The following is a 22,541-nucleotide window of genomic DNA, read 5'->3' as shown; positions in this document are numbered from 1 at the left end:
TGTAACACATTTAAAACGCATTACTTTCCCAAAAGAACCCTGGGAATGGTAGTTCTCCTCTCACAGAATCACAGTTCCCAGCTGCTTCGGCTGCACTGGACACAAGTGCCACAGGGGGTGCTGCAACAATGATATAGAATGGAGTGTGAGAAGAGAGAAGCGTCGAATTTTAGTGTTGCATGGGGTGCTGCTGAAATTGAGAGCCCAAAGTCCACTGGATGGGATCGGTTTTTCCAAATTGTATTGTTGTGTTAATGCTTAACCTATCTCAGCAAGGTCATATGAGGCCTGGCCATGTTCTTTATACATCCTTGAGAATCCTTTATGTCAGGCGTGGTGGACCTGATGTCATCTAGATACTGTTGGACTTCAACTCTCATCTGCCCTAGCCAGCATGGTCAGCTGGTGTGAGCTGGAACCCACTAATGTCTGGCAGATGACTTAAAGGAGAAAGAGGCTCCCTGATACCGTAGTGGGAAAACCAGGGCCTAAGAGGCCTAATCATAAAGCATATTAAGGCAATCTGTGCTAGTTTGTGTCTGTTAGCTAGCTGAGTGAGTGAGAGCATGGTGCTACGAACATCAAGAGTTCAAGGTCCACACTGAGCTGACAGAAGCCAGAGGGTCCCAGGTTTAATATCTGGCATCTCTAGTTAAAAAAGCCCATTCACAGACATTAGGAAAGATCTGACCAAGCTGCCAGTCAGTGTTGACAATAAGTGGACAAATACAGTAGCCTGATTTAACATAAGGCAACTTCCTGTATTCCTTGTGCAATGTCTTTCTAAGATTATAATGGTATGTGCTGGGCTACTGTATTATAATTCAAGATGTCGCTCGGAGACAATCAGCTGTGGAGGCTGCATAGCTGGAAAGAATGATGCAAAGGCACAGTTGCAGAATACCTGGAGAACTGGTGGAGTTAAGGATGAGATATGATCAAGTGCTTTCTGTGACCCACTTTAAGGTCAACCCTGAGGAACATGGAACACCTGTATCTCTCTTTCAATAGGCTCATCGTAAGGCACACAGCAGGAACAGGCACAATCCCAGTCCCCGGTCCCCTCTCAAGCCATGAATGTAGGCTGTACAAAAATGCTCCATGCATTCAACCCAAGCCATTGAAGCAGAAGGAAGAATCATGTGTGCAGCACACCCAGTTCCCCTTCCAGCTCATCAACTGGCAAGACAACGGAGAGGAGTAAGAGGATCCCAGTGAGGGGTGTAGCTGGGACTGGGACACCCCCAGCAAGAAGGGGATGAGGAAGCAGAGGTTGGTGTAGGAAATACTCACAGGGTGGCAGAGGATGGCGAGGGGGTCAGTGCACAGGAACCAAAGCAGCAAGGCCCATCACCAGAGCCAGAGGGGCCCCTGTCTCCACAAACATGGCAGGCTCTGAAGCGTAGGGACTCCAGGAGGCTGAGCCAGACTCCCTAGCTGACCAGGTGGGCTCACTAACTCTGGGAGGTGGTGTGTGATTCCTCAGCAGGTGTAGGCTTGGAGCAGTTGAGGGCTCCCTGCCTCATCAAGCCCAGATGTTGCAATCAGCTTGCCAAGCACAAGAAGGAAGCAGAGCTGAGGGACTGGGTCTGCTCAGATGCCCATGTTGATGGATCTCAGCTTGGATACTCCAGGATCTCTGTGGGACTGTGTTTCAGTCTGGACTTTGGACATGTGGATTGAACCTGGACTGGGGACTTGACATACTGACTTGCTGCCAGGTAGGCCAGGGGTTCAGGACACCTGGAAGCAGAAATTTTCCACGATTGTTCTCACTGCCTAGAACACCCTCTACTCTGAGGTTCACAATACATAATCAAGTTATCTGTTTTAGGTGCTTTGTTGTTGGTTTGGGTGTGTGTGAGTTCATCACAGAGAATTCTCTTGTAGGATTGAAACCTCCCACACTCACCCACCATCTGGGTGGTGATTTTTGCCTCAGTCTTGTTTAGTGAGTATCCTCCCTCTGCAGGCTGACTTAGGCCAGGGGTGAGTGTCAAAGTTGCCCCGCAGGCTGGCAGGAAATAAAGATCTGGCCCACCAGGCCAGGAAGGTTTCCCACCCCATCCAAAGAAGAGCCCAAATGCATAGTGAACAGCTTCCCAAAATATATAATCGGTAAAGGAACTGTGATTAGCTGCCATTCTGTGTTGAATGCACACCTGGTGATTAAAGCAGACCTGCCTGTGCCATCATTTGTGAAATGCCCTTTCAACAGAAAGGCTCTGATAGATTAAGCTTCTTGTAGAGATCAAATGTCTATGCTTGATACATTGAAATGAGAATGCTTTGCAGACTCATAACACAGCCACCCTCAAATGAGTCAGCAGCACCAACAGATGGCTTACGACATACACATGAGGTGTTCATACAGAAGAAAATTAAACAAATAAAATGAAGATTGGAGAGGAGTGGCACTAGGCTCATCTTGTCAGATGTTTAATTAGGCAGAAGAAACATCCTAAATTTTAATTGCTTCCCTTTTGGATGTGCTGTGCAATCCAATTTAAATTGTTTCAGTAAGGGCCTTTGAGGGCAATCCAAAGATAGAGCAATCCAAAGCGGGTGGGGGAAGGTTAGGGACGCAAGACACCCTGTGGCCTTCTTCTAAGGGGCTCTAGGACTGTAACCTTAGAAAGGATTGGCACATACAGCACCATCATTTACAGGAAAGGTCATAGAAGTTAAATGAGAAGACTGTATGTGTATTTGTTCACATAACTACCCATTCACTCAGGTTGTTTCCATCTGTTCTGATATACATTGTGGTGGAGAGGGCAGCATTTGTGACCCTCTCCCTTCTGCAAATATCACAACCCATGTTCACATAGTTATATGATTGCCCTTTAACTAATGTAGTTATGGAAATCACAACATATTTTTCTTTGTCTTACCAGTCCTCTAAAACTAGCAATGGACTAAAAAGTTCCAAAATGGAGCCCACTATTGGCACGATATTAGGTGTATTTGAATATAGGTGCTTTGAAGATGCTAAACTGGCAGTTTCAGATGTCGTAAAGACTGGCACTCTAATAACACTCACAAACTCTAAATTCATGACAAGGTTAACTGTGTCAGCTTAAGGCAGGGCTTGATTTTATTCTCATTTATTAGTGGCTTTATCAGTTCCTTTCTGCTTTTGATTACATTATTCTTTTAATCACACTGCAACATGTTTGTAAGTTTTCCCCGCTTATACCTTGATGGGTTTTCATCATGCGCACCGACCCCTCTCTCTCTCCAGGCTTCAGGAAGCTATCAGCAAGCCTGGGGAGCCCGCAGGAGTTCCCGCAGGGCTCCCTAGGCTGCGGATAGCAGCCTGCTGCCCGGGGCGCGCTGAAGCCGCGCCTGGGGGGGGGAATAAATTTTTCCCCTTTATTCCCCCCCCAAAAAAAACTAGGTGCGTCCTATGGGCTGGTGCGTCCTATAGGGTGAACAATACGGTAATCATCTGAACTCGCACTATTATATCTCTCCTGCCCCTGTATTTAGAACTGTGTTTTACTAAACCTTTGGCACAGTGACATGACAGTTTTGCCTAGTCTTAGTAAGCTTAGCCGAAGTCCAATTTCCTCATATCATCTTAGGGTGGTGGCCAACTGGGTGAAACAGGATTAGTGTTATAAAAGGAACAATGATAATTAAGTAAATACAATTGACAATTGTCAAGGTTATCGTCCTCAAGCTGCACATCCTCAGCAACACACACAGATGCAGAGTAAACTACAGTATCTAAACAGACTTTGGGGTACAGCTGGGAAATGCACCTCTGCTTGCATTCTACCTACAAGGCTGCATTTCTGATTCTTTGTATAATTTTTGAAATCCAGCCAAACCTCAGAACCTCAGAATCCCATCAGCTTCAACTCAAATAATGTCTGCAATCCTATGCACATTTATTTGGGAACAAATCCAAAATAAATGTACACAACACACAGATGCTTTGACTAAATCCCTCCTCACTTTGGAAATTAAGGAGAACTTAGAAGATAATGTAGCCAAATCTAAAGTTCTTAAAGTTCTTACCTGTAGCAGTGTAATGCTTTCCACTATTATTTTTTAACACCTTACTCTTCCATTGAATTATTCCAGCATGGAGAAGTGTGCTTGCCAATATCGACAAAAATGAAAATAGTATTGTATAATAAACTTTTTCTGAAGGTTTTAGATTCCAGAGAGGGGGGGGGCAGTTTTGGTTGTTTATCAAAATGAGAATTTAGTAAGATGGCTCATGTGAGCCATCTAGTGCCAAGCATAAAACAGTACAAGAGTGTTTTGTTGTTTTTCTCATTCCAAAGGGTGCATGGGCTCACTGAAACATATCAGCCAGAAAAGTAGGAAATCATTGTCATAGTCGTCACATTGTTCTGAACTAGTAATGACCTAGTTCTGCACCAATCTGTTATGCATGTGAACTGAAGTCATACTTTATCTCTGGCCTGAAGAAATGCATAGCATTTCAAGCTCCGAATCTTTGATAGGAAAGTTGCACAATTAAGGAAGTAAATGCAATATTGGCGTACAAGCACGTAGGCAAGATGTGTTTTGCTTGTTCTTAAAATAAAGCAAGAGACTAGTTTCTGTCTCCCTTCTTCATCTTCCTCTTCCCCATTAGAAAATCCGCCCCCCAAAAAAGCCTGGGTTGTGAGGAGGTGTGTGCATCAGCTTTGGATGAATATGGAACCAAAGGGTAGGGGCGCTTTCTTGGAGATAGCCAGTCCTCAGTCCAAGGAAAAGCACACATTTCCCAAAAGAGCCTAGAGCAGATACACACACACCTCTTCAAAGGTCTGCTGGTGTCAAAGTGCTGTCTCCTCTGACTTCGGGGGGGGGGGGATCTGCCCCTGCAAAAATGCCTGCTGGATAAGTTCACCCCTTGCCAAGGAGTGTGTTTTCCCCAATACTTCTCAATGGAGAAGCTGCTTCTCCCCACCGTTTACAGGGATACCTTCTATATTCTGCCCCAAGGAACTTGATGAAGGCAGTGCTGTCTCCATTGACATACATGGGGAAAGAAAGCTAAAGTGAGACTCTGCCTTGTCTTGAGTCAAAGCGGTCCTTGACTAAAGGGGACTCGCATGAAGCAACTTCCTGTCTGAAACAGTAAGACTCACAACCAGCCTCTACTCCACTCACCCATGTTATAGCTCTGGAAGCAGTGTAGCTCCCCACTAATATAGACCTAGTTAGAGGAGCTGTTGCTACCCAAGAAAAGATACTCTAATATATATTTTTAAAGACTAGTAGCTCTCAGCGCAGTGATAAATGCCATTCTTGAAGGTTTGAGAGGAAGCTGGCAACCCCTGCCCTCCCCATCTTCCAACCCTTTCATAGTGAAAATTGTCCATATGGTAAAGATGCTTGACATGAATTACTACCAGCAAGCACTATTGAGTCTGTGGTATTTTCCTTTATTCAACAGCAAGAAGGGCTTGAAAAGCAAGTAAGAAGGGCACCTGCTTGGATTCAAGTGGATAGTTTAATCTCACTACAGTGGTACCTCGGGTTACACACGCTTCAGGTTACAGACTCCGCTAACCCAGAAATAGTACCTCAGGTTAAGAACTTTGCTTTAGGATGAGAACAGAAATTGTGCTCCGGCAGCACGGCAGCAGCAGGAGGCCCCATTAGCTAAAGTGGTGCTTCAGGTTAAGAACAGTTTCAGGTTAAGAACACACCTGCGGAACGAATTAAGTACTTAACCCGAGGTACCACTGTATTTAACAGGGTTTTTAAAAAAGACAAATATATCCACATTCATTTTTTATTATTTTACATTAGGTTCAATTTTGAGCCCAGCCTACGTGTATATTATCATTTAAACATTCTAAAGGCAAACAGGTATAGGAAAAGTGCAATGTTAAAGCATAATCAAAGAGAGAAATAAATAGTCCTATGACTGGTAAAGTCTCATCTGGAATTCACGTCTGGTTGAACATCCCAAAGCCCAAAGGTTGTAAGTATGTGCATATGTCTGCCACATTCAGTTACGGAGAAGGCTAAAAAATGGGCCTCATTAAAGCCCAGAGCTTTCCCTTCACACAGGCTATGATGGGAAACACATGCTCTTGTGGCCATTTGGATCTAGTGCAGAGGTCCAATGATCTCCAAGAACAAAATGGCTTGCATCAGACTTTTCAGCAAAATGGGGCTCAAGACGATGCAGGGAGCAGAAAGTCCATGCGCGTTTCAGGCAAGAATCCAGGCTTCCAAACTGGCAAATTGCTTCTGGTATATGAAAATCCTATCTCTGATATTACTGTTCAAAAAACTTCACCTTGGAATGTTTAATCACAATGCTTAATATACACATACAGTCAACTGAAATGTGCAAATTACAGCTAATAGTACCTGAGCTGCAATCCAAGCAAGAGACACCTGTCATTCAGTAAAATCTGCATGCATCTATGTGAACAAACTATTAGGTCTCAATGTGACACATCACCATCTTAGATGAGGTATTCTGTGTGTCACTTCAAAACTGCAGGTTTTGCAACAAAAACAATGTTTGTAAATCTTATAGGGCAGGCGCTACCTTTTATCCCATCAAGTATTAATATAACTAATCCCATTGTATTAAAGGCTGTTCTCAGTTAGCTGGAAGTAAGCCTCAGTAGACATATGCAGGATTACATCAACTTAGGCAGTTTTACTTAGCACCAGTGCCTAGACTATGCAGAAGTGACATAGATCCCATCACATTCAGGTTGGAGAGGCAGCACAGGACCCAATTTGTAAGGAAGCAGTTGGGTAGAAGTGGCGCACAGAAGGGCAGGCACAATAATACCAACAAGGCCTGGCGTAAAGGGCCTCTACAGCAATGGTGAAGCTATGTCCCAGTGTGCAGAGGAATTGTGAGGTATTTTAAATTTAAACTTTTACTGGTGTTTAATCCCAGAGGAAGGGACGCGGGTGGCGCTGTGGGTAAAACCTCAGCGCCTAGGACTTGCCGATCGCATGGTCGGCGGTTCGAATCCCCGCGGCGGGGTGCGCTCCCGTTGTTCGGTCCCAGCGCCTGCCAACCTAGCAGTTCAAAAGCACCCCCGGGTGCAAGTAGATAAATAGGGATTGCTTACTAGCAGGAAGGTAAATGGCGTTCCGTGTGCTGCGCTGGCTCGCCAGATGCAGCTTGTCACACTGGCCACGTGACCTGGAAGTGTCTCCGGACAGCGCTGGCTCCCGGCCTCTAGAGTGAGATGAGCACACAATCCTAGAGTCTGTCAAGACTGGCCCGTACGGGCAGGTTTTTTTATTGCTGTTTTAATATTAAGTTGTTGTTACTTTTCTGTCATACACTGGCTTGGAATGCTACATCAAAGGCTGTATAAAAATCCTTTAAATGAATGTGGCAGGGACCTGTTCAGTGGGAACCCCAAGGCTCAAGTTCTCTGAAGGAAGAGCAAGAAATAAAACATGTGGTTTTTTTAAAAAAGATAACTTTTTTTCAGGGAACATTCAGATTGTTTCCTCAAGTAGACCTTAAGAAGGGAAACAGAAGAGAAGAAGGTATCTTGATCAGTGGCGTGGGTGAGAGTGTCCAATCCAGACCTGGAAAAGCAGCATGATTTAAAGCACAAAGAGAAAGTAAAGGAAGAAACCACAAGAGAGTAGTCTATGCTGAATTTGGGGAGCCAGGGGAAAAGGAAAGACAAACAGGAATCCTTTATGTACTTTCAAGGGGAATCCTGTCCTTTATCAAAAGGTTGATTACCTGCACATGTTTATATCAAACCAGTAATAATACAGTTTAATATGAACAGAAATAGATTCTCTGATCATAGATGAACATTCATTTGCTTCAAGCCACATGAAGACTGGCTTCTTCAATATTTTCAAATAAATAATGTTTTAAAATTCACACTGGTGCACAAAAAGAGGACTTAACATTTCTCTGTCGTGTGGATTAAAAAGTGCTAGCAGTTACAATTACAAGACCCGCCTGCAAACAAGCTTAGAGCATTTACCGCGCAGCAATGCTGTACATAAGGTGAGGGAAAGCGTCTTGAGTTTCATGGTGTCTGAAAGGTGGGATAGAGTCCTAATAAGTTTCACAAAACTTGTGTAAGGGTTGCAGCTGTTGTCCTCACACTGAATTACTAATTTGAGACACATGGACTTCAACAGGGTTTTCAAAGGGGTTCTTGTCGGCTGATTGTGCCGCAGCAGAACAAAAAAAAAGTGCAATTCAACAGAGAGGACTGGAAAAATTAGAAGGAGCTTGTAAGCAATCTTGTCATCTTGGCTCTTCATAATTCACTGTGTGTGTTTAATCCCGAAAGATGCCACAGCTACATCATTTCTAAGACCGCCTCTCCCCTATTTCTGGCTGGAAATTTAATCAAAGAAATAAGCTTGATCAAAGGAGGAAAATGGCCCTGTGAAAACGGGGTTAAAATTATAGATCAGTGCGTTGGTCTCCTCACTTTTGTTGGGAAAACGGTGGTTGCTCTTCCGGGCTGCAAAACATTGGAGAAATATGGATTACGTCTATGTTATCAATTGTGAAAGAACACATTTTGTCAAATGCACTTTAGCAATCCTAGACTAAATGTAAGACTTGGGTCACACGGGGAATTAATGGTCTCCTCAGAGGCACTTGCGGGAAGTGCCAGCCACACACAGGGGTCCCTCTCTCTTAGAAGACAACAAACCCCCCCCCTACTTTTAAGCGCTAATTCTGCTACACAAATGCACACAGGATGTATGTTCTGCTGAAATCAACCTTAAGAAATTAGTCTAGAAATTAGTCTGGGTTTTCCCAGACATTTTTACCAATTTTCAGAAATTCCGCCCCGACATTCTTTTCAATGGACGAATCCTGGATATGTCCGGAAATCCTGTATCTATGGCAACCCTAAGCTAGTGTAGTCCTCTTGACACCAATGATATTGGGATGGAACAAGCAGTTTGAGTACTGCAGGTTCCGATAACCAGCCATCCAGACCAATTCTTCAGTATTTATTAACCTGAATGGCCACTCTATAACTTATGTTCTGTGGGTAGCTCACAAAGTTTGAAGTGTAAAACATAATTGAAAACAATGAAAGCAGCATTTTTTTTTGTTCTTTTTCTGGTCTATATATAGTAAAACACAAATCGTAAAGACTAAGAGGCATTGTAAACACTCAAGTTGGATAAAAAGGCCTGGGTAATTAAAAGAAAGAGATGGTACGGATGGCACCAAGCAAGCTTTTCTGGGGATGTTGTTCTAAAACCAGCATGTCAAGAGCAAGACAACCCTAGAAGATGCCTGCCTTACTTTATTACTAATCTCAAAAATTCTACAGTTCCTTTGAGTAGGTCTCTCTGCTCAATTGTTAAGATCAAAACATTAAGGACTGCATTCAGTGAAGTTCTGTTGGTGCAAGGAAACCCGACTGTGCAACAGAACTTACCTGCTCACTCTCTCAACACTCCCCACTTTGCCTAAGCTGATCTGGGGTTCCCCAAACCAGGTAGAGGGAAGAGAAAGTCCAGCGAGCAAGTGGAGAACAGGACTTCATGGGATACGACTCTAATATTGACCTCCGCATTGTGCGGATAAAAGCTGGCATTGTTTTGTCTAATTTTTCTTTAATCAGAATATGTGGTTGCACTGCCACTAACTATTCCAATTTATATTTTCACAGTTTAGCTGTAAGAAAAAGCTGCCTCTCAACATACAAGCATTTCTCCTTTCAGGTGAAATTTCACAACTGCCATCTACAAACTTTTAATACCTTCACTGACTAAGAAGTCAGCAATGTAGTATGTGACTTTTACAGCTGCCTTGGAATGTGGAATGCCTGTTGAGTTCTTCCATTCATATGAGTTTTTTTCTGGATGCCATTGGACGCCGTACACAGGGTATCTGTGAGCTAGAAAATAACCAATTGGTTTCCATCAACTCATGCACATAAGACAAGAAGTTTCTCTTAAAAGTTTGGATGTAGAATTTATAGTTCTAAACAAGATTATAAAGGAATTTCACACAAAATATTACCATTAACAACAAGCATTTAAATAGAGCTTGGGTTGCGTCCAAAACACTTCATGGGCATTATCCTTGCATGCTTCCCAAGACAGATGGATGCCGACCAACAACCTTACAAACTCCAAGGTAGGTCAGGGCTGTTACCTCCATTTCGCAGGTGGGGGCACTGAGACAGAATGGCCAGCCACTCAGTGAGTTTGGTGTGGAAGAGGCAATATTCAGGCCCAGAGGGAGAGAAGAGGGGTGGAAGGATAGAACTGATGGAGCAATGAAAGGAGGAGGAGGAGGAGGAAAGTCCTCTGTAAGCTGCCAGTTCAGATCTCTGGCAAGAGTAACGTGTCACACACATAGACACACCCCAGCAACCCACTGGGCTAGAAGGGAGGGGCATGCAGCCCCCCACCCCCAGGAAGAAAAGGCTTCTGCACTTCTGATTTACATTACCTTCCATGGTAGATATGAAGTCCACGTTGTTATGAACATTAGTTGTTAAGATCTTATAGAAGTTGCGCAACTTCTCGTTATTTGTAAAATTCTGTAAGAGAAAGGTTTTTTATTTATATTACAAAATATTCTTTTAGATGGGGCACTTTTATCCTTCTACTAATCCCTCTCCTATTAACATGTGCGTCTGTCCTGCTGCTACTATTTACACCTTATCTCTCACACCTTAGCATGTTGCTTTGTGAGGTCATAGCTGTAGAAGGCAGTTTGGTATATTGTAAATTAATGTTTTACATGCAAACTTTAAAAGTACCTGCACAGAAAGGCTCCAGAAGTGGAAGTTTGATGTCAACGGTTCAGAAGCCATCTGTTGCAACAAATCAGCAGGAAAATCCTGGAATATTCCACTGTTTTTGGCATCTTATACCAAAAATAAAAAAGGCAAGAAGAGTTAACATTACTACCTGCAGTGTGCCCACTTGTTTAAAGCATGCCTGATCTGCAAGAGCTCAGGTAGCGCTTAGAAAAACTGAACTGATGTCAAATGACACACACACAGATACACACAACAGTCAACAGCAGGTACCCCATTGGTATCCTTTGGGGGTACCTTCCAACTCTACAATTCTATGGTTCTATGATTCTGGTGTTTATTTTGTCAGTCTGCATTTCTTAGTGCAGAAAGTATTGATGTGACTTGTAGATATCTTTCCTATTCTACTTAATTCAAGAGGGTCCTGGAAGCTTCTGTGTGAAAGAAACAAGCAGAAGGTTCACGAGGATCCTTCAGAGACGCTGAGTACAGCTGGCTTAAAATGGTTCTGTTATCTCTTCCGTCAAGGTCATGCTGACTATAAAAATAGGCCAGAGGGAAGCGTGGGTTTTGCTTTTCTCTTTCTTTCTCTTTTCCTGGTGTGGTGTTCTGTATAGAGTTATTGTAAGTTTAAGTTAAGTCTGCCACAACTGGATTTCTTACGGACAGTGCCAATTCTGAATGTATTGGATTTGTGACCATTATGCTCATTTGCCTTCAGTAGCAGTAAAACTCTGTTGGATGAAATATTAATTGCCTCTGTTCTATTTTTTAGGAATCCTGCAACATTTTAAAGTTTTTACTTTGCTGACTATAAATTGGAATCTACTCTGGATCAATACTGAGAAAAATTTCCAAGACATATTTTGCTCTAGGAGGCTTAGTTTGGTCAGTATCAAGTAAACGTCCAGAGTTTCTGCAGAATTATATTGCTTTTGTTAAATGAGCCACCATAGCTGCTAGCTAGAGGGCCATGAAAATTTGTGTCCTGGGCTTTTTATACTTGTCTACTCATCTACTGTCTGGAACCAAAGTGGTACATTGGTTGCCAGATGTGAAATATTTTGACATTATTTTCAACTCTCCCTCCCCACTACATAGAACCCTTTATCAAAGTGTAAATCATAAAACAAACTTCATGAAAAAAACCTCTTTAAACATTGTGTTAAACCAAAGGTGAATTGTTCCAGAAACTTTGCTAACTCCATCTTGGTAGTCAAGATAACACCGCAATTAATTGGTTGTTGTTGCGGCAACAAGTTCATACAGTCAAACCTCGGATCCCCAACACCTCTGTTTTGGAATGTTACAGCTCCCGAATGCCGAAAACCCAGAAGTAAATGCTCCGGTTTTTGAACAATTTCAGAAGCCAAACGTCTGACGCAGCTTCTGCTTGAGTTCAGGAAGCTCCTGCAACCAAATGGTAGCCGTGCCTTGGTTGTCAAACATTTTGGAAGCTGAACGTGCTTCCGGAATGGATTACATTCAACAACGGAGGTTTGACTCTATACGTTTATATTCACTTGCTTTGATATAAGCTAGATGTTATCCTCATCTGTAGGCCTGGGGTGCTGGGCTCTGAGCCCAGAATGGGGAGCTGTCTGTAAGGTTTGGGCATTTGCCACCTTTGCCCTCACCTGGGCAGGTGAAGCAGTGGAAGTCGTAGGAAAAGGGACGTATGCTGCTTTGTTTATAAATTATGAATGTTTGCTTGGGCACAGACAAGTCATCTCCTTGCTGCAGAGTCCGTCCTGCATCTGCAAAGGCTAGGAGACCTGGCAGGCTGATTTGCTGTAAGTCTACACCTTCTCTAATAAAGCACTAGAACTGATCACTCCAGCATTTTTGGCATCGTCCTTTGGTACACCTGCACCCAACCACTCCCATGAGTCCTCCTTTGTGCCAGTGGTTCAGGGCAAGCATCGCTACCCAATCTGCTAAATACTGTATTCAGAGTCATATTCTGGGTCCTATTCACTTTAGTGGAATGTATTATGACGCACAGATTCAGGATTAACTCAACAAGAAGACAAGCTACCTATTAATTGCTGGAAGAAGAGCCACACCAGGATTTGGCTTAGGACCTTTCAATGACACAGACTCTTATCTAAGAACATCAGCCCAGCTTGTTTTCCTGCATTGGCCAATCAAATGCCTCTGGGAATCCCACAAGCAGGGCATTGAGGGCAACAGCTCTCCCGCGATTGTTCCCCAGGAACAGGAATTCAGAGGCACGCTACCTCCAAACCTGGAGGTGGCACAGCATACAATCATCAGGGCCAGTAGCCATTTCCTTATTAACACATTAGTGCAATCCAGCATCAGCCACACTGTATCCCATTTGCAGTTAATGGAGGTGGGTTAACCATCCTGCAGTGCTGCAAGGAGAGAGCTGTGTTTATTTTAGTAGCAGGGGCAGGAAGGGGTATCCTACTGGGCTCCAGGACATAGGAGAACAACCACTCAGGCTTCAAATAAACACAGGCTGAAAAATGGTGGGGAACGTAGTTGTTTAAGGCAATTAAAACAGTAAGGCTTTTCAGAAATCCATAATCATTCCTCTAATCACTGACAGCATTACAGGCACTGTCCACAACACTTGCGCCCTCATGTTCCCTTTGTGCTTTGCAATGCTCAGAACTGTAATAAAAGCACCACTTTTCAGCGGGGGGCGGGGGGGGGGAGTTGCAATGTGAAGGTTAGAAAAAAAAGCAATATTCCTTCCTTAAAATGCAAGAGCTTAAGGGCGTTCCTTTTGTGGTCAACATGTAGGAACCATGGGTTTAACCATACCAAAATTGTTCTGGGAAAACCCTCACTCACTGCTAATTTCCAGCTTTGCACAATGATTGCCGACTTCCTGCTTTGAAGGAAGACGATCCACCATAGGTCAGTGCTAACAAAAGTGGAGCTGCCATGTGAAAATTAAATATGAAAAAGACTGCAGTGTTTAAATCATTTCCCCCCCTAATATTTGGACATTTTGCTTATAACCAGATACAGGTCTGATCTGTAGCATTCCAGATAAAGAGTCCCCCCCCCTCCCAGTTCACTGTAATTTTCAAACAGAGGCTCAAGAAGTAACAGCATCCCACACATTATGAAGCTCTTAATTTCCACTGCTGCTCTAAACAGCTAGCAAGTGTCATCATTAGCTCTAAGGAGACAGAGCCATTACTCTGGCGTTGGGGCCATCAGTGGCTCCATCCCAGCAGTGGAGAACTTGTGGCCTTTCAAGTGTTGTCAAACTCCCACCAGCCCCAGACAGCATGTCTAACAGACACATATTATGGGAGCTGTAGTTCAGCAACATCCAGAAGGCCACAAGTTCTCGACCCTTTTCCTATCCTTTTCTTACAGTCCCCTAAAACTCATTATACAGCACAGCTGAACCAACAGCAACAGTCTGTTCCAGCAGAGTTCATGGAGCCAGACTACAATACCAAAGAAGGGACTCTTTCACCAGACCCTGTATTCTACTATTGATCTCCAGCGCAGCACAGTATCCGGCCTCTCAAACTTATGAGATAGAAGACTAAACATCTCCAGGACCTCAGAGCTCAATGCATTCTCAAAGTCATTCTTTCACTTTGACTCGCAGAATTTATTATCACCGATCCCCCCCCCCCCAGTCATAAGTCTTCTGTGAACTGAAACTCTTGAGTTTTTACCTGGAGTAAAGTTCAGCGGCAATACAAAGCCATCCGTATTGGTCCAGGTGAGCAGGTCTTCCCCGCAAGTGAGGACGCTAAGCAGCTGGTGTCCCAGGCATGTCCCCCACACAGGAAAATAGTCCCCTCTATCATTAGCCTGGAAACAACAATAAGGGGGAGAAATCAATAGCTACAGATCCTGGACATTTATATTCCCCATTATTTAACTACCTAGGAAGATAGCAGGATAGTTCCTTAGATTTCCTAATGTGCCCCCCAGGTCTCAGAGGGGTTGGGGACTCCCCATACATCACCAGGATAGAAACTGGGGCAGCTCAGTTGGTAGAGCATGAGGCTCTTAATCTCAAGGTTGTGGGTTCAAGCCCACGTTGGGCAAAAGATTCCTGCATTGCAGGGGGTTGGACTAGATGACCCTTGAGGTCCCTTCCAACTTTATGATTCATTTACATCTTACAGCCTAGTCCCAAAATCGTGTACATAAAGATAAGGCAGAGTTGTATGACTGCCCACATGCCAGCTAGAAAGGTGTGAAAATAAGAGGCACCAATAACTGTCATTCCTCAACATTGCCAACGCCCCAATGCAGAAATATTGGCATGCTCCAATATTTACCTCTAGTGCTTTATTGTAGAAGATCTTTGCAACTCTGGCAAATTCAGAAGTCTCAAGGCTAACACCACCTCCGGGATAGAGAATCCTAAGCAAACAAAATGACAACACTTTCGTCAGCAGCAATGAACTGCCGATTGGTCACACAAAGGTAACATGGATAAACCTGGATTGTAATCACGGAAGGATCTGCAATACAATCTTTAAAGAAAAAGTGACATACTCAAGTACTATAAGGAAGGGTTGTTCAGACAGTCATAGTGGAACACGGTGGGAGCAGCAGGAAGATAGTAGTTGGAAATAAAAACCTCAGTTTCCAAGTGGTAAAGGTAAAGGACCCCTGACAGTTAAGTCCAGTCGCGAATGACTCTGGGGTTGCGGCACTCATCTTGCTTTACTGGCAGAGGGAGTCAACGTTTGTCCACAGACAGTTTTTCCTGGCCAAGTGGCCAGCATGACTAAGCCGCTTCTGGCAAACCAGAGCAGCGCACGGAAACACCGTTTACCTTTCTGCCGGAGCGGTACCTATTTATCTACTTGCACTTTGATGTGCTTTCGAACTGCTAGGTTGGCAGGAGCTGGGACCGAGCAAGGGGCGCTCACTCCATCATGGGGATTCGAACCGCCAACCTTCTGACCGGCAAGCCCTAGGCTCAGTGGTTTACACCATAGTGATGCAAACTCCATTATTGCATGAGCATTTTTCCATAACCACATTTGTTTTTCAAATGGTTGTTACCTGTAATGAGATCACCGATGATGAAAGGTGGGTTGGAAATTGTGTAAATAAAAAATAAAAATCAAGTGGCTAGCAGCTGTGAATGCCAAATCAGCTCAAATAAATTTGTGTGGAATATGTAGGCAAATATGCACTTTTCATTAGAGGAAGTATCACCCAGGATTCTGTTTAATACGCCTTTTGAAAAGAAACCAATGTTAAATGTATATGCTATGCCTGCCACAATAACGATTTGTTCTGTTTGTTTTCATTTCAGCTGGTCTCTTATTCTGGTACTGACAGCCCCACATTTCTGCTAGGAAATGCTAGGAACTGCACACTCAGGTTATAGAATACACAGAATTATCACCAAGCAGAGCACAAAAAAGCCACCATTACAGACACTATTATCAGTACACTATTATCTTGACATCTTTTTCAGTATCTATTAACTTCTGTAACACTTTGCATATGGCAATGTACTTTACAAACCTTATCATCTTCCCAACAGCCTTTCAAGGTAAACTGCTGAGCAACAGACACCCAATGAGATTCAAGGCCTGATAGAAATTGGAACCTGAGTCTCTGATATCGTCTCAGTTGCCTTCCTTCCACTTCACTGCTCTTCACTTTTACTACCAGTAGCAACAAAACCGATGTTCATTAGGACGCTTACCCATTGATAGAATTGAAAATCTTATCATATTCTTCATCTGAACGATTCAGTCTGGAGGAATTAAAAGGAAATGAAAGGTTGCATTAGAGATGTATAGCTTCCCTGCATCAGTTTAGAATAGTTTTTAGTACAGTACCTAAAAGGTTAACGCCAATTTCCTGTGCTACAATTTAAATTCATGTTAAGTCAGTCCCTAGTGCAGACTTCCTGGAAAGTGTCATTAATCAGTCACATCTATGTCCTCTAAGCACCTCAAGGCAGTTTACACATTTCCCCTAATCTTCACAACAACTTTGCAAAGTAGGTTAAGGTGACAGGTTGTGACTGGTCACCAGGTGAACTTCATGACTAAGTAGAATTTTGAACCTGGATCTTTCCAGTCCTAGTCTAACTCTTGAACCGCTACAATGCAATTGATTCACAAATACACCCATACTGAAGAGTGCTAATCTGCTTCTACCCTAAAGACTGGCAAATATTGTCCTGAGAAAATTTCTACTTTGCACTGCAGGATGTGAGCACATTATTCACACAAGCTTACCTGATTGGTACTACCCGGGCTCCAGCAGATTCAATAAACTTCACATATGAAGCCCCAATGTAAGAACTTCCAAATTTTTGGAAGCTTTTAAAGTCAGTTTCCTGTGCTAATATTCCTAGAAAGATCCAGAGGAAAAAAAGTTAGGCATCAGTGAAGCCACAGGAAAAACTGAGATGCCGCTGATAAACTAGCAGTAGGTGGAGTGTGATGATTACCGTATTTTTCGCACCATAGGACGCACCGGACAATAGGACGCACCTTGTTTTAGAGGGGGGAAAACAAGGGAAAAAAATTCTCTCCCTCTCTGCCCAGCGCCCCTTCAGCGAAGAGGCAGGAGGCGTTGCGCAGAAAGGGGGAGAATTTTCCCCTTTTGTTTTCCCCCTCTAAAACAAGTTGTCGTTTAAGGTGCGTTCAGTCGCCTTCAGGCGGCTACCTTGGAAGCCTGGAGACGGGTCGGTGCACACCGACCCCTCTCCTCTCCAGGCTTCAGGTTCCTTTCGACCTGCTCCTTGGGGCTGGCGGGGGGAAGCCCACCACCAGTCCCAAAGAGCAGGTTGGGGAGAAGCGGAAAGGCGCACAGCGGAGAGGCTGCTGCCATAGTCGCGCGTCACCTCTCCAGCTGGGAGAGGGTCGCAGGGGGCTTCTTTAGCCCCGCACGTGCTCTGCGGCTGGAGAGGTGACACGCGGCTATAGAGGCTCCTGCCATAGCCGTGCGTCACCTCTCCAGCCGGGAGAGGGTCGCGGGGCTATGGCTTCTTCGCTCCATAGGGCGCACACACATTTCCCCTTCATTTCTGAAGGGGAAAAAGTGCGTCCTATAGAGCGAAAAATACGGTAATTTCATATTATCTAAATTTGAATCCAAGAAAGAACATGGTGTCTCATAACATCACAATGACAATCCAGCAGCAGCAGCAGCGGGGTAATTACTTGTTCAGATGGTGTTAAACACAACTATATTTAAGATTGGTTTGCATGTTACTCATTTTATACTCAGAAAGCATTTATGTGAAAGCAGGAGTAAATTCCTTTTGTAAACTCCTTTGGGGGGGTTGTTTTTGTTTTTTACAAGCAAACAGTATAGAAATGATATGATATAAATAAATTACATACATGAAAATTGCATGTATGTCTCACTATGTACACCCTGAAAATCTGTGATAAGCAGACATGACTGTCTACAAATGGATTTCATGCTACGCTTAAATACTTTCTATATGAAATATGGAATAGCCTGTAAGTCAAGGGTCTGCTATATTATCATGAAAGCAAATTTTTCATACCATATTTTAACGTACCTGCATTATCCTTTTTAAACTGACTTGTTGAAATACAATACACTTTTGACCGCATGAGTGCTTCACAATTTGACGCACGCAGCTGAATGCTTAGATCCAGACAACAGACAAGTTCCAGCAAGCATCCTATCACACTCTCTATATCAGAAATATGTTTTTTTAAAAGGAATTTAGAACCAGCTTTCCAAAAGTTCACAACCCAGACACAGCAGAACATGATACCAGTAAGTTATGCAATGCTGTCAACAAGACCCATTGCACCACAATTGGGAGGGGGGGAGGTTGAGGCATTCCAGGTTGCCAGCTCATCGACTTGGTGTTGAACAGGCACTTCTTCCTTCTGGAATCGAACAACAAAATGAGGAGGAGGAGAAGGTGGTGGTGGTGTGTGTGTGTTTTACAGAAACCTTAGAACGAGGAACTTTATACATTTATGGGTAGTCACACTCTCTCCAAAAATCACTGTTACTGACATAGTTTCCATCAGGGAGTATAGAACAGGGATGGGCAGACTTTAAGTTTGTTAGATCTACTTTGCTTTTTGCTAGAATCCCTATATATACCACAGAGCAGATCTGCCCCTAAAGTCAGGCACAGAAGACTCTGAATAAGTGTTCAGGGTGCCTCCAGTAACATTTTAAGCCCAGGAATTTGTTCTAAGTACCAGAACTGAACTGAGTTCACAGTCCTTTTCCACCCGATTAGCTTCCTACTTTTCAGCAAATGTCAATCTGTTGCTCTTGTAAAACAACTGAGGAGTCAGAATCCTTACCAATCTACTTACTGCAAATCTTCTGGATATCTGCTACATACCCTCTGCCAACAACCCATCACAAATCAAAATAAATAAAAGTCGCTAAAAGGTGGATTTTCAACACACAGACTTTGCTTAGTCCAAAAACATATGGAGGACAGCCAATTGATAAAGGCCTCATTAAAGATAGTGAGCCTCTTTCAGAAATGGCATTCTTAGTGTTATTTCAAGATTTCTACAGAGGTACATTTCCCCCAGTAACAGGTGATGTCTGGGTGAATGTGTTGTCTTTCGCTACTTGCACAGATAGGCTAAAATCATTATTACATCAATCGAAATATTTTGAAGACTAGGACCATAACCCTGTGCAATTTCTCTAGCAGCTGCTGCTAATGAATTCACTGGGGTGGCTTACATCCAAGTAAACATACCTATAGGAACAGGCTGTCAACCACGGGTACACATGAATTCTTGTACCCCCTGAAATGAAGACACTGGAAATGGCAGGAAAAATCAAAAAAGTATTCTAGAAGCTCTACAGTTGCCCCAGGCACCTGAAAGATGCCATGTTTACTTGCTTGTTTTAATCTACCAGTGAAGTCTCGCCAGTGACAGGTGAATACTGATTGATCTCGAACCAACTGCGACAAGGCGGCACCTTGCGGATCTTCCTACTCAAGCCTAGGTCATTTGCTTGGAAAGTAGCACTGCATTTAAGAGCCGGGATTCGTGGAAGACTTCATCCGAAACAACTGGGGTGATAAGAATCAAGTGCGAAAGAGCCACCTGGTCTCAAAAATAATCCCCTCGGGTGATCCCAGTGCAAGCATAACATTATTTTTTAAAAGCAGAAGTTGGATGCTCATCTGTCATTCATGCTTTAGTTGGTCCCTTCCAACTCTACAATTCTATGATTTAAAGGTGCCCGACCCACCGAGCTAAAGGAGGGAAGGGAGACTTTTTGCATTTCTTCTATTTCCCTCTCTCTCTCTCCTTCCCCTCGTCCACGTTCCCTGGCAACAGGACTCTTTCTCTGGCTCTTTGGAGAATCCCGGGGGTCCCCCCTTACAAGCGCAGAGCGCGGCGACTCACCGATGATGGGTCTCTCGTTGATGATGGCTTTCTCGTTCGCGCCCTGCAGCGAGAAGGGCAGCGCGGCGCCGCAGAAGAGGCCCAGGAGGCAGCAGGCGCCCAGCGCGCGCCCGAGTCCCACCCAGCTCGCCATGTCCGCCCGCAGCATTCGGCGACCCGAGCCAGACTCCGCGCGCGACGCCCTTCTTATGGCGCGCGCCTCTGCCGAACGCTCAGCCCCGGAGCCGAGCGGCTTTGCAACGCCGTCCAATCAGGGCGCATCTCGGCTGGGCGGCCGCGGCATTCTGGGAAATGTAGTCCTCGGGCAGCCGCGCTTCTTCGCCGCTGCGCCTTTTCTTCCTCGTTCCTTCTTTGCCGGCAACGCAAAAAGAGGCGGAGGAGGAAGAGCTGCTGGAAATGCCCGCGTGGGCATCGGTGCGCGCGGGAGATTTAGGCCGGGTGGGGTTGTTGGAGTCAAGATTTTATTTTGTTTATGTCCATCTTGCTGTTCGTGATATTAAACTACTCTTTATAGATCTCGTTATAACTTGTGTTGGGATTGCTTAATTTCGTTGTTGGCGCTTTGATACGGTTTCTTATGAGTGCATTTGGGTAATTATGTAAATGTTGCCATGTCGTAAGCCGCCTCGAGCATGGTTTTTAACTATGGAAAGGCAGCATGCAAATGACGATGATATCTAGGGAGGTTTCTAGGCAGCCAGTAAGAAAATCGCGTAGGAATAAAGGACAGTTCTGCCCAACAAACTTCCTTGACATTTATTTGGCATAGTACTACAGCCTAGCAAACTGGCCATTGTGTCATAAATGGTGTAGCACACCTATAACGAATGATGAATTTTAATAATCACCATTTGGGTGTGTCAATGTTTATTCACATTTAGAAATAGTTCCTTGAGGACATAGTAGTGCTGCTGTTTTCAGTGGAAGCAGTGTGTTCGATTTGTGTTTGTACTGTATAATGTACAGAGAGAAGCAATAAATGGACTGTTCCCCCAATAGGACATAAGAAGTAATTGTATCCACCTAGACCTGTATTGGAACTGATGCTTCTTCACTTGTTCATAAATGATATGGGATCAAGGGAAGCAGCGTGGGAACCAAGTTTGCTTAACTCAGCACTGTAAAAATGGGGACTGTAAAGAGCTCCAAAAGGGTAACCAAACTGAGTGAATGAGCAATAAAATGCCAAGTGAAGCTCAGTGTAAGTGTAAAATGACACAATGGGGCAAAAAGTCACATGTATGCTTATGGGGTCTGAGCTGGTGGAGACTGAGCAGGAAAAAGACCTTGGGGTTGTGTTACATAGCCGATGAAAACTTTTAAGTCACTGTATGGTAGGTGTGAAAAATGCACATTCCATGTTAGGCATCATTAGGAAAGAAATTTAAAATAAGGCTGGCAATATTATATTACCTTTATACAAATCCATGGGGTGAACACACTTGGGAGTACTATGCAGAATTCCAGTTGTTGCATCTCAAAAAAAAATACATTGTAGAGTCAGAAAGTTCAGGAAATGGCAACCAAAACTAGCAGGGGTTCATAATGCTAGAAACCAGGGTCATCCGGTGAAACCTAATCAGGAAGGAAGTCATCCTTCACACAGTGTATTCTTCATTACAAGGCATGTTGCCGCCTATGAACTTAAATGATTTTAAAGGGGAATTCGACAAATCCATGGAGGAAAAGGTTATTGCTGACTACAAGTCATAATGGATATATGTTGTCTGCAGTATCAGAGACAGTATATCTCTGAATACTAGTTGCTGGAGAATAGGAGCAGAAGAGGGCTATTGCTTTGGGGCACTGCTGATTGGCTGAGGGTGGGTGGGAATCGGACAATACCAGTAGGCCACATCCCTAATTCACCCAACCCCTGCAGGCCAACTTTGATAAATGGGTTGGCTAACCACCTGTCAGTCACCAGCTGTGATAATAACATCAGATTATTGACACTCATAAAAGTTTTAGAGTGGCAGCTACAGCAACCTCCTCTGAAGATGCACATTCAGCAACCATCAGCTGACTGGCGCTGGGAGCTTGCCTTGTAATGGGCTTGCTGCCACTGCTGATCAGCTGATAGGCAGTTACAGAGTGTTCCTTTGAAATGTTTCTGGAGGAAGCATTTTGAGTGTAAATAGCTTCCTATGCATGGGATGCGGGTGGCACTGTGGGATAAACCACAGAGCCTAGGGCTTGCTGATCAGAAGGTCATTGGTTCAAATCCCCGCAGCAGGGTGAGCTCCTGTTGCTCGGTCCCTGCTCCTGGCAACCAAGCAGTTTGAAAGCACGAAGTGCAAGTAGATAAATAGGTACCGCTCCAGTGGAAGGTAAACGGCATTTCCGTGCGCTGCTCTGGTTCGCCAGAAGTGGCTTAGTTATGCTGGCCACATGATCCGGAAGCTGTACGCGAGCTCCCTTGGCCAGTAAAGCGAGATGAGCGTCGCAA

The 22,541-nt window shown here is 44.1% G+C and overlaps 1 protein-coding gene across 2 annotated transcripts; it reads right to left on the bottom strand.

The window, feature by feature from the left end:
- Nucleotides 1-5,390: 5,390 nt before the first annotated feature.
- Nucleotides 5,391-20,807, bottom strand: GGH (gamma-glutamyl hydrolase). 2 transcript variants are annotated; one of them, XR_014529345.1, is made up of 10 exons: nucleotides 20,093-20,807; nucleotides 16,949-17,063; nucleotides 16,408-16,458; nucleotides 15,017-15,101; nucleotides 14,402-14,540; nucleotides 10,731-10,837; nucleotides 10,418-10,508; nucleotides 9,720-9,857; nucleotides 7,207-8,456; nucleotides 5,391-6,918 (listed from the first exon to the last, which is right to left on the bottom strand). XR_014529345.1 is itself a non-coding variant. In XM_083518019.1 (9 exons), exons 1-9 carry the CDS (start codon nucleotides 20,238-20,240, stop codon nucleotides 8,335-8,337), a joined length of 996 nt encoding a protein of 331 aa, XP_083374145.1. In that variant the 5' UTR covers nucleotides 20,241-20,807; the 3' UTR covers nucleotides 5,391-8,334. The 2 variants fall into 2 exon arrangements, 1 of the variants encoding a protein (XP_083374145.1); XM_083518019.1 differs by having other exon boundaries at nucleotides 5,391-8,456.
- Between the last annotated feature and the right edge of the window lie 1,734 nt (nucleotides 20,808-22,541).

This window comes from Podarcis liolepis (genome assembly GCF_965112155.1).
Source record: "Podarcis liolepis genome assembly, chromosome: 8".
NCBI lineage: Eukaryota > Metazoa > Chordata > Lepidosauria > Squamata > Lacertidae > Podarcis > Podarcis liolepis.
This window is presented reverse-complemented; position numbering and strand designations above follow the sequence as displayed.